At 35.7% G+C, this 12,693-nt stretch overlaps 1 protein-coding gene across 1 annotated transcript in view; it reads left to right on the top strand.

The window, feature by feature from the left end:
- Positions 1-11,440, top strand: part of LOC308279270 (charged multivesicular body protein 1B2) — a gene marked incomplete at both ends in the record, with an annotated part of 29,949 nt that extends 18,509 nt beyond the window's left edge. Inside the window, 6 exons of the mRNA XM_080719288.1 lie at positions 483-629; positions 1,158-1,226; positions 1,311-1,418; positions 7,559-7,602; positions 10,019-10,091; positions 11,396-11,440. Of these exons, the coding sequence (XP_080575414.1) occupies positions 483-629; positions 1,158-1,226; positions 1,311-1,418; positions 7,559-7,602; positions 10,019-10,091; positions 11,396-11,440 (486 nt within the window). The remainder of the gene's footprint in view (positions 1-482; positions 630-1,157; positions 1,227-1,310; positions 1,419-7,558; positions 7,603-10,018; positions 10,092-11,395) is intronic.
- Positions 11,441-12,693: the final 1,253 nt, after the last annotated feature.

The raw sequence follows: 12,693 nt of genomic DNA, 5'->3' as shown, positions 1-12,693 counted from the left end.
TTAGACGTAGAATCTCTGAGTTCCATCCTCAGTACCGCAATAGTACTCAGCCGGGAAAAGTATGGGTTCCGAAGAGAGGAGTGAGGATAAAAAAAATTCAATTCTAAGAATTTGATTCAAAGAATATTTCTATCATGGAAGGATCGCCAGTACACTCCCGGGTCGCTATCTCTACTGACCAATCCCGGATTTATCACTCTCGTCCTATTTATACAGCTCTGGGTCAATCAACCCTCGTGCCGTCACCACCTGTGCGTGTAATAGTCAAGTCAATCAATCCCACCTGAGCTTCTCTCAGACCTTGAACTTTCCATGACCCCAAACTTTATTGACTCTGAGCAAAGGACAGGCAGAAGTATTCTTTTAAGGGAAAACCTTAATGGCTCCCCACAATTATTATTTTACTTTTTCCTTTATCTTCACCAATATTTACTACTGCTCTTTATCTTCAACAACTGTTTTTATGGTTCTTTTTACAACAGGCCATACAGAAAGGCAATACAGAAGTTGCCAGAATACATGCTGAAAATGCAATCCGTCAGAAAAATCAAGCAATCAACTTCTTGAGAATGAGTGCTAGGGTTGATGCTGTGGCAGCCAGAGTTCAGACTGCAGTAACAATGGGCAAGGTAAGACTTAATATCTGTAAATAAGAGGAACTCTTGATTTAAATTTAATGAAAGTAGTAAGAGTTGTCAGATAGAAATCTAAATCTATTGCAAGGTGATTTTTTTTTTTTTTGGTGGTACTGGGGTTCCTGGAAACCCTTCTACCTCCGGCCTATACTCCCAGACCTATTTTTTATATTTTTATTTGAAAACAGGGTCTCTTAAGCCAGCACGGCTGGCTTCGAACCTGCGTGATCCTCCCATCTCCGCCTCCCAAGCGCGGGAATTATAAGCCTGCACCACCACACCCCACTACAAGGTGATTTTTGAACTAAGTTCTGATTATTTGTCTTTTAGTGAAGTGAAGTATTAAATATATAAGGTAACTGGTACCTAGAGAAGAATACATTATATATTTTACTGTTAAGGAGGAAAATATAGACAAATTTCATAAGTTGGTGAGTAAATAATATATATCTAAGAAACTATAAAACATTTTGACATTGTTTTTAATATAGGATGCTAACTCTGTTTTTATGCCACAAATAGGTAACAAAATCCATGGCAGGTGTAGTTAAGTCTATGGATGCTACACTGAGGAGTATGAACCTTGAAAAGGTAAACAAAAAATGAAAAAAAAATTTTGGAGGTTTATATAACGTTTTTTCAGTGTAGGCTTTACTTATGAGCATATTTTTACAGATTTCTGCTTTGATGGACAAATTTGAACACCAATTTGAAACGCTGGATGTTCAAACACAACAAATGGAAGATACAATGAGTAGCACTACAACTCTAACAACACCACAAGTAAGAATAGTTTCTCTATTTAGAATAACTTCTTATGATCCAACCTCAGTACATAATGGCTTTGTGAATCTGCATCATCTCTCTATTACTAGGTAAACATACCACAAAATGCACATAGGAAAACATTTCTCTACCCCCAGATTCTTGAGGCATTAGAAAACTATATTCCCTCACTTGCTGTGGAGTTTTGGGAATTATGCTGGACTCCTTTTATCTTAAATAAATTTATTTCAATAGATACATAAAAAGTAATGACCTCTTGTGATGTTCTAATAGATGTATATATTGTGTAACATTTAAATCAGCTTAATCATCCTTTTAAACATTTATCATTTCTTTATAATAGAAACTGTTAAAATCTTTTCTTCTGAATTGTGAAATGTATAGTAAAATTATTTTTATCTGTAGTTACCCTACTATACAGTAGAACACTAGAACTTTTTGCCACAATATAATTGTAACTTAGTATTTATTTAATTATCTTTACCTATCCCCCCTCTAAACTCCCCAGCCTCTCATAAGCATTATTCTATTCTCAACTTTTATGAGATGAGCTTTTTTGGATTTGACATATGAGTGAAATTATGTGGGCCGGGCGTGGTGGCGCACACTTTTAATTCCCGCGCTTGGGAGGCAGAGACAGGAGGATCGCGCAGGTTCGAAGCCAGCCGTGCGCGCTGGCTTAGGAGACCCTGTTTCCAAATAAAAATGTAAAACTAGGTCTGGGAGTGTAGCCCGGAGGTAGAAGGGCTTCCAGGAACCCCAGTACCACCAAAAAAAAAAAAAAAGAAATTATGTGGTACTTGTCTTTCTATGTCTGGCTTATTTCACTTAACATAAATATTTCTAGTTCCAGTCGTGTTTTCACAAATGACAGAATTTCTTTTTTATGGCTAAATAATGTTCCATGATGTATATGTTCCATGTTTTCTTTACCCATTCATCAGTCAATGGACACATAAGTTGTTCCATTTCTTGTCTATTGTGAATAGTGCTGCAGTCGAGGTGGGAGTACTGATGTCTCCTCGGCATGCTGATTTCATTTCCCATGGATATACTCAGGAGTGAGATTGCTGACTTATGTAGTAGTTCTATTTTAATCTTTTAAGGAAGTTCCATACCATTTTCCATACTGGCTATACTAATTTATATTGCCACCAGCAACCAGGGTTCCCAATTCCCCACATCTTCCTTATGTAGGTATATTATGAGATTGCCAGATGATGTTATGATCAGTTAAGTTTAGTAAACAAGTCAATTGGAAAGATGACTTCAGTAAAGATGCTTATAGTTGTCATTCCTGTTCTGCCATTAACTTTAAAATACTCACTACCCAAGGCCTCCGTTTCTATTACTAAAGTATAGGAGTTGAAAATAAAAAAAAAATCAGAGGTTTATTCACCCAACATATGCCAAATATGTTCTTCTTTTTTGGGTATTATGCCACGTGCTAGAGACATTAAAAATATACAGTATTTTCTTCATAAGAACTCAACCAGAGTTTAAAACAGAAACAGAGGGATTTAATACACTTAATTGCCCAAATTCTCACACTCTGTTAACAAGAAATTCAAATTTAAATTGTCATAACCACTTTGGAAAAACAATTTGGCAATATCTAGTCTGTTCTCAATGTAGGAACTGGATGATCTTGTGATAATAAACTCACACGTCATACTTCTGCTCAGAGACTTGCACTGGCCTCACATTACCCTCAAAGTAAAAGCCAGATTCTTTTTGAAGGCCCATAGGGCACAGTACGTCTTGCCTTACACTGATTTTCTCACCTGGTTTACTGCACTCAGGTACTTGGCTTTCTTATCTGTCAAGTACATCAAGCACATTTGTGTTTTCACAACCATCCCCTTTGCAGTTTCTCCTCCACTGAGTGTTCTTCCCCCGCAAATTCTCCTTGCTTATACCCTTTTTTTCTTTAGTTCTTTGTTCAACTCATTTTCGTGGTAAGACCTTTATTTTTTTCATCTTGCGGTACTGGGGATGGAATCCAGGAGCATTCTATCTCTGAGCTACATCCCCTAGTCCTATTTTTTATTCTTCATTTTGAAACAGGGTCTCACTGAGTTGCAAAGGGTGTCACTAAGTAGCTGAGGCTGTCCTGGAACCACGATCCTCTTGTCTCAGCCTTCCCAAATGCTGGGATTGCAAGCGTGCATCACCATACCCAGTGTGACAGTCCTATTTAACATTGTACCAGTACACCACTCCTCTATTTCCAAAAGAATTAAAGTGATAATATTACAGTGGTACATAAATACCCATTTTAACAGCAGCATAATTCACAATAGCCAAATTATGGAAATAGCCTAAGTATCCAATACCAAACGACTGTATAATGAAAATGTGGTAGATGCAAACTAGAGTTTTACTCAGCCACAAAGATAGACAAAATTATGCCATTTGCAGAAAAACAAAGGAAAAAAACCTCGAGAACATAATGCTTAGTGAGGTAGACCAGAATCAGAAAGCCAGAAGGTTGCATGTTTTCTCTCATATGTAGAAGCTAGAGGGAAAAAGAGGAAAGAATGAGAGAGACCAGTGGAATACTGGAAAGGGATAGAGAGAAGGAGAAGGGAACGGGAAGCTTTGGGCAAGAGACCAAATAATGTTATGTTGATATATACATTTATACTACCATTTGAATTAGCATGTAAGGGGAGGAAAGGAGACGGACTGGGATGCAGAGGGAAACGCAGCAAACGATGTTGTTTTCATATATGAATGCATCACTTTGAATCTTACAACAATATATAATTACAGTATGGGAATAAAACTTTAAAAAATATCTAGGCGTGGTGGCACACACTCAAAACCCCAGTACTTAGGGGGCCAAGACTGGAAGATCGCAGATCTTAGTGAGGTTGGCCACCTCCACAAATAAGTGAGACCCTGTTTCCAAATAAGGAATAAAAATAGGGCTGGGGACACACCTCAGAGGTAGAATGTCCCTGGGTTGAATCCCCAGAACTGCAAAAAAATTTTAATTGCATCAATAGTATATCTATCATATACTGTACACTCCATTTATCTTCCTTTCTTTATTTTTCACCATAGTACATATTGCCTTCTAATAAATAGTATACCTATTTAACAATTTTATTCGCACCCCCTGCACATGCCTGTACTAGAATGTAAGCTTAATGTAAGTTTATTTTTTAGTCTTTTTATTTTTGAAACAGGGCCTCACTGAGGTGTGAAGGGCCTCGCTAAGTAGATGAGGCCGTCTGCAAACTGCTATCCTCCATTCTCCGCCTTCAGAATGCTGGGATTACAAGCTTGCACAACCATGTCTGGCCTTCTTGTTGATAATTAGTTGGCAAACATTTTTTCCCATTGTCTTCACTTGCTTGATTGTTTTTACTATACAGAAGCTTTTTATTTATTTATTTTTTCCCAGTGGTACTGGGGTTCCTGGAAGCCCTTCTACATCCGGGCTATACTCCCAGACTTATTTTATATTTTGGAAACAGGGTCTCTTAAGACAGCACCACTGGCTTCGAACCTGCAAGATCCTCCTGTCTCCACCTCCCAAGCTCAGGGATTACAAGCGTGCGCCACCACGCCCGGCATACAGAAGCTTTTTAGTTCAGTGTAATTCCATTTATCTAATTTTGCTTCATTTCCTATACTTTTGGGGTTGATAGCCCCAAATAATTGCCCATATGAATGTACTGAAGTGTCCCCCTGTGTTTTTCTATTACTTTTATAGTTTCAGGCCATCATAGTTTGGTCTTTGATCCATTTTGAATTGATTTTTGTATAGGGTGAGAGATCGGAGTCATTTCAATCTCTCTGTGTGGACATCCAGTTTTTGCAGCACTTTACTGAAGAGTCTGTGCTTTCTTAGGTGTGTTTTTGGCTCCTTTGTCAAGAATTAGTTAACTGTAGATGTATAGGTTTATTCCAGGATCCCCATTCTGTTCCATTGTGCATTTTAGTGCACGTGACATAACTGCTTAGGGTAGTATGATACTGTAGTATCTCTTGACATCAGGTATTGTGATGATTCCAGCTTTGTCGCTTTTTATTCAGGGTTGCTTTGGTTACCTGGAGTCTTTTGTGCTTCGGTATGAATTTGATGATAGTGTTTCCTAGTTCATGAAGACTGTCCCTGGTATTTTGAGGGGATTACCAACTCATTTATTTTGCTCCTTTCTGTCAAGTCCTCCCTCATCTGCCTTTTAAGCTATATTTTAATTATAAAATTAATTCATTCTTACTACAGTTAAATCATATAAGAGCGATAAAAATGTATTTCTGCTTTTTTCCCCTTCTCACTCCCTACTGGCATTAATCTTTGTGCATTGATTCCTCTGCAGCACTTAAAGGAATATCTAGCATAATGTATTTTTATGGAATATTGTTAAATGAATTGGAATATGTGAAATGTACATAACCTATGACCTGTTCCTTCTACTTTCATATTTATGACATTTATTTATTTATTTATTTATTTATTTATTTATTTATTTATTGGTGGTACTGGGGTTCCTGGAAACCCTTCTACCTCTTAGTTACACTCCCAGACCTATTTTTATATTTTTATTTGGAAACAGGGTCTCTTAAGCCAGTGAGGCTGGCTTCAAACCTGCGCAATCCTTCTGTCTCTGCCTCCCAAGCATGGGGATTACAAGCGTGCACCACCAAGCCTGGCTTATTCTTTTTTTTTTGAAACAGGGTCTCACTGAGTTGTTGAGGGCCTCACTAAGTAGATGAGGCTGTCCGCGAACCGGGATCCACCGGTCTTAGCCTCTGAATGCTGGGATTACAAGTGTGTGCCACCACACCCGGCCTCCACTTTAAAATTTATCATGAAGCCTTTACATGTATATATAAAGATATATACACAGTCACAAATATTTATTGTACCATTGTCTATGATATGTTAAGACAAAATTTCAGTGTCCTGAAATAGAATGTATAAGACTGAGTATATTTCTATACTATGGTATTTTATTGGAATTAAATTGAATAAACTAGATCTCTAGACATCAATAAAATTAAACCTCATTAAGTTTATTAAGGAAAGAAAGTTGTATAATATAGTACCATTTAAGGAAAATTGTAAATACAAATAGTGCTATTTTAGATATGAAGTAAAAATGACAAAAGTATGAATACACAAATATTCATGATTTATTATTTTCTGAGCTACTTCTGTATTTTGGCAACATTTTTAAATGAATCAAAGAGAAGAAAAACAAGCCCAACAGGAAGATTAATGATTTTTTAAAAAAAAATCATACATCTCCTCCTATACTGTGACCACATTTTAGAATGCCCTCTTACATTCAAAATATTTTGAAAACTCACTAAGTTAAAAACAAGAAGACGGGAGTGGTGGCACACACCTGTAATCCCAGCATTGGGGAGGCTGAGACAGGAGGATCACAGTTTGAGGACAACCTTAGCTACTTAGTGAGGTCCTTTGCAACTCAGTGAGACCCTTTTTCAAAATAAAGAATAAAAAATTAGGGCTGGGGGATGTACCTCAGAAGTAGAATCCCCCTGGGTTCCATCCCCAGTACTACAAAAATACATAAAATAAAGTATTTGCATATAATATATGCGTGATTTCCTGTATAATATAAATAATTACTTATAATACCAAATACAATGCAAATAGATTTTATACTGTATTATTTAGGGAATAATAACAAGAAAAGTCTGCACATGTTCAGTTCATGCCTAACTTTTTTCCAAATGATTTTGATCTGTAGTTAGGGTTAAATTCAAATGTTATGGACAGCTAAAGTTATATTTTCTTCATCTTTAGATATTTTTAAGTGTCATCATTAATATCAGATTTACATCAATTACAAGAGAGAACAGTTAAAATAATTCAGGTCTAAAATTGGAATACATTGCACTTTAAATAATAGCAAAGTGAGTTATAATGGAGCTTCATGGTGTGAAGCTATAGAAAGTCATATTTTACTTAGAAAGTCATATTCTGAAATAATTCAGCTCCCTCTGGTGGTAAGAAAATATGCTTCAAGAAGATTTCTTTTAAAAACTGTTTATCAGTTTCTTCTTATAAAAGCCAAACTAAAAGAAAAAAAATCAAAACCACTAAAAATACAAATGATATTAAAATATAAATTATCATTTTCTTATTCTAGAACCAAGTGGATATGCTACTTCAAGAAATGGCTGATGAAGCTGGGTAAGAAATTATTCAGGTGCTTTTAGATAATCTGGATTTAGTATCTAGAGGTTCTAAACTCCAGAGTGTGGAGAAAAGTATTTGTCTTTACAACTTTTGTTTCAAATTAGGTTCTTTGCTGTAGGGTTAGTGTTTCAAGGACCTTCTAATAATCATCCTTTTTTTTTTTTTTGCCATGCTCATAAAAATGTGACTTTATTCTTAACATCCTAGTGTTTTCTTTTCTTTTCTTTTTTTTTTTTTACAAATTCCTAGAACTAGCCTCATTGCTGTGTTATAATAAGAGATGAAGGAAGATATCACTGAGTAGTAAAGGGCCTCACTAAGTATCTGAAGCTAGCCACAAACCTGCTATTCTGTAGCCTCAGCCTCCCAAGTACTGGGATTACAAGCGTACACTACCATGCCCGGGCAAATGTATGGTTTTTAAAAAAAAGAATTTTGTAGAAATTTCTGCGATCAGGCTGTTGATATACCTGACTTATGAAACCTATACATTGAATAGTATATGGAAAGTTCTCAAGGAATTCAGAAGACAGCAAAATTGCTGATGGTTATTTTTTCTTTTAAAGTAAATAATTGACTCACTTTTTGTGGTCCTGCCATTGGAAATAGGCTGTTTGAGATGGGCTGTTTCAAAGTCCTTCATGTTTAGGGGGAAATCATCTGACTGTGATATTTATGCTATAGAAATTAGGTTATATTACTGTTCTTGGGTATAACACTTAATTCAAGATAGCATAGTAATAAAATATTTTTAATAAAGACTAAAACTGGATAATGATATTTGAGAACGTGATTGATGTTAAAATTTTGCACCCTTTAGCTTTGTTAGTATCCTCATAGAGCCCCCCCCCACAGGGAGGTAATAAGAAATGTGATTTTTTCCTTTTGTTAAATATTATAAAATAAACCAAGGCATTATATATCAGAAATTCCATCTTATCAGAGAAACAGTACTTGTTACAGTACTTGTTACTGTTTCTACCAGACTAAAAGAGAGGATTGAGCATGAAAATCAAGAGAGGTCTTATAAAATCAGTGTTACCATATTTACAGTCTTATTGACCCTCAGTGACAAACCAAATCAGTAGGCAACTTCTTCATAAAGTTTACAGCAGTTATTTCTCAACTGTAGCAGTGTTGACATATGGTTTGTGTCACTAGAGATTGAACACGGGAACTTTATCTTTACCACTAAGCTATCCCCCTGGATCTTTTCTCTTTTTTCGAGACAGGATCTCACTAAGTTGCTATGGCTGGCCTCCTGCCTCCACCTCCCATGTAGGTGGCATTACAGGTATGCACCATCACACCTAGCAACAGTGTTGATATTTTGGGCTGACTAATCCTGGGTGCTGCCCTGTGCATTGTAGGATGTTTATCAGCATCCTAGCCTTTTAACCAGTAGATACCAGTAGCACCATCTCCCTAGGTTGTGTCAGCCAGACATGTTTCCAGATACTGCCAGTTGTTCCTTGGGAAAGTGAGAGGTGAAAATTGAGAGATTAGTTACGTCAGTAATGGGTGGCGATGGAAACAAAAGAAACAGGTAGAACTGCTGATATAGAAACACCATCCTTAAATATCCAATTATTCTTTGAGTTTGTGATTCTGACATCAACATTTTTGTAAAGCATATTTTTGCCTTTCCAGTAAAAATCTGTCTATAGCATCTCATAGTGACTTTTAAAATTACTATATTTTCTGTAATGCTCTCATACTAGAGTTAGCATATACTGGCTTATAGAGACAATCAGAAAGGACAGTTTATATCATAGAGGAATAGTACAATGGAGTTTAAAATGATGGGTCTTCAAGGCAACAAAAAAAAACTAGATACAAATTTTATCTGTATCATTAAGATGATCTTCCACAAGTATACTTAACTTTTCTAAACTTCAGGTTAGATGTAAGTAACAATTCCTACTAATGGCAGGAACTAAATGCTAAACTTGAAAATAACTCAAACATTAGATATAGAACCTGAGAATACATTTATCTAGCCTATTTTATATATTTAAAAATATTAATTTTGCTTTGCTGTAAAGTATACATACAGATTACTCTAGTAAATTGAATATATTAGATTGCCATTATTTTGGTCTTTTGCTCAAATGATCAGATCATTTCTCAGTCTTTTGTTAGCTTTTCTATCATAATATTACTATCTACGTGGATAACTTAGAGCTCAACAAAACTAATTTAAAACTATAGTAAATTCATTATCTTGAAATGGACATTCAGAAGATACCTAAGTTCTGTTTAGATTTAATTATAGAGTATTTTATTTTTACTTGAATTAAGATTAAATGTAATATGCTAAGCTCAGATTTGCAGTACCTCTTTGATTACTTTTTACAGAATACCTGTATTAACATTTATTTTTGCTAATTATTTTAAAATTAATTTTTAGCCTTGACCTAAATATGGAACTACCACAGGGTCAGACGGGTTCTGTTGGCACAAGTGTTGCTTCGACGGAACAGGTAGAAGTTGGATTTTATTTCGATTGGCATGTATTTGTTGTATATTTAAATAATTCAGGAAATAAATATTTTATAAAAAGTGGATGTTTATATTTATATATAAATAAATGTATACTCAACTTTTTCTCTTATAGAGTATATTCTGTAATATTACATCACTGTAAATTAGCAAAATATGATTAGCTTTTGGTTTTGTAATGATGAGAATTTTGTGTTTGCATGCACATTTCATTTATAAATTGACTTTGTTCCCCTTTGTAGCTTCTGTTTTGATAAGTGCTCCAATTACTTTGAAATGTTTAAAAATGAAATGTTTTTGAAAATGAGGATTGGACCCAGGGGCTTTCTTTTTTATTTTTATTTTTTGTAGTATTGAGGATTGAACCCAGAGGCATTCTACCTCTGAGCTATCCCCCAGCCCTATTTTTTATTTATTTTTGAAACAGGTTCTCACTAAGTTGTGGAGGGCCTCACTAAGTAGCTGGGGCTGGGCATGAACCTTCCATTCCCGTGTAATCAGCCTCCCAAGTACTAGGATCACAGTTGTGCGCCACCAAGCCTGGCTCCCTAGGAACTTTCTACATCTGAGCTGCACCCAGGCCTTTTTAAATTTTCTGTTTGTTTATTGCGGGGGAGATATCGGGGATTGAACCCAGGGGTGGTTTATTCTAAGCTACACCCACAAGTAAAACAGGGGTTTTACCTTTTATGTTGAAACAGGGTCTTGCTAAATTGCTGAGGTTGGCCTCAAACCTGCAGTCCTCCTGTCTTAGCTTCCCAAGTACTGGCATTAGAGATATATACCACCACATCCAGCTCCTTTATTGATTTTGAAACAAGATCTCACTAAGTTGCCAAGGTTGGCCTCAAATGTGTGATCTTCTTGTCTCAGCCTCAAAAGTACTGGGATTATAGGTGTGTACCACCATTCCCAACTAAAAAGAAAATTAATTTCTTTTTTTTCTCTGTGGCACCGGGTATTGAACCCAAGGGTATTCTGCCTCTGAGCTATATCCCAGGCCTAGTTTCTTTTTTATTTGGAAACAGGGTCTCACTAGTTTAGTGAGAGTCTTATTATTGCTGAGGCTATCTTCGAGCCTGCAACCCTCCTGTCTCAGCCTCCTAAGTGCTGGGATTACAGGCGTGTGCCACAACACCCAGCAGAAATTAAATCCTTAATATTGTTTTTTTGTGTGAACTTTTGAGACAAGATTTTAGATGTTACTTAGAATAATGTGAGTTATTTAAAATCGTTATCTCTATTTGGTAGAAACTTGATAACTTGGAAAATTTGCTTTCTCTAGGATGAACTATCACAGAGGCTTGCTCGTCTTCGTGATCAAGTGTAATTTAAAGGGCTGGTGCTTCTGTTTCCTTCACCTGCTTCTGAAACATTATGTGTATATAGATAAGTTGCACTCGAAATAAATTACACTAAGAATACCATATATGCCAGAATGCTTAAACACTATTTGCATATACAAATGCTTTCGTTTGCCTTTGCTGTACTTTCTAGTGCATTAAAATGCCAGGGAGCATCCATGTTGCTAAATTTTATAGTTCTGTATATTATGTGTAAAAGTGCAAGGGACATATTTTTGTAGACATCATAATAAGTTTCTTGTAGATTAAACATCTCTCTTAAATGCTACAAATCTAGCACCAAAGTTCTGAGTCAAATTCTTTCTACAGAATAAAATATAGAATAAAGATTTTGTTTTATTTTAATTCAAAGTCATTTTTAATTTCTTCTGTGACATATGATCTGTAAAAATAAAAGCAGGGAGAGCATGCTGACTTGGTATGTTTACATAGCCAAAAACAACTCATTTGGTTTCACACAATAGACGATAACATTTTCTACTTTATATTATCCAAGTAGAAATGCAGTTGACTTTTGTGGTATAACTTTTTAGTACTATTTTAGTTCTATGTTGAAAGAGGGTCTTGCTAGACTGATGAGAGTCTCAGTACTTGCTGAAGCTTTCCTTGAACCTACGATCCTACCGTCTCAGCCCCCACTTACTGGGATTATAGGTATGCACCCCCAGGCCCGACTTGCAGTTGACTTTTTGATTTGTGTTCATCAGCTATTAAATTTATATCATTAGATTTTGTTCACTCAGTAACTTAATGATTCTTGAATTCCTTAAATAAAAAAATTCATTGACAATTTTCCTATGTAACTAGAAAAAATAAGCAATATTAAATCAAAGAAATTCAAGTTTGTTTCTAAAACTGCCTCTCTTTTTTGTGGTATTATGGTACTCAGGGGAATACTACCTCTGAGCTCTACCCTCAGGCCTATTTTATTTTTGGAAACAGTCGTTTTAGGTTGCTGCAGGTCTTCCTAAATTGCTAAGACTGACTTCAATCTTGCAATCCTCCTTTCTCAGCCTTCCGAGTACTGGGACTATAGGTGGGCGCACCACAACCAGCTATGAAATTTCTTTTCTTTGTTAACGATCATTGTCTTTAATAAAGACTTGTAGAAGAATCTAAATTTTATGCTTTCAACTGAATGAAATTCTGCAACATATTTTTAATCATTCTCTTATTTATTCTCAACTCTTGTTTTGCTGTATTTTAAAATGAGGCTAAT

Source organism: Muscardinus avellanarius (assembly GCF_963383645.1).
Source record: "Muscardinus avellanarius genome assembly, chromosome: X".
NCBI lineage: Eukaryota > Metazoa > Chordata > Mammalia > Rodentia > Gliridae > Muscardinus > Muscardinus avellanarius.
The sequence above is the reverse complement of the archived record's forward strand: the minus strand, read 5'-3'. Positions and strand labels throughout refer to the sequence as shown.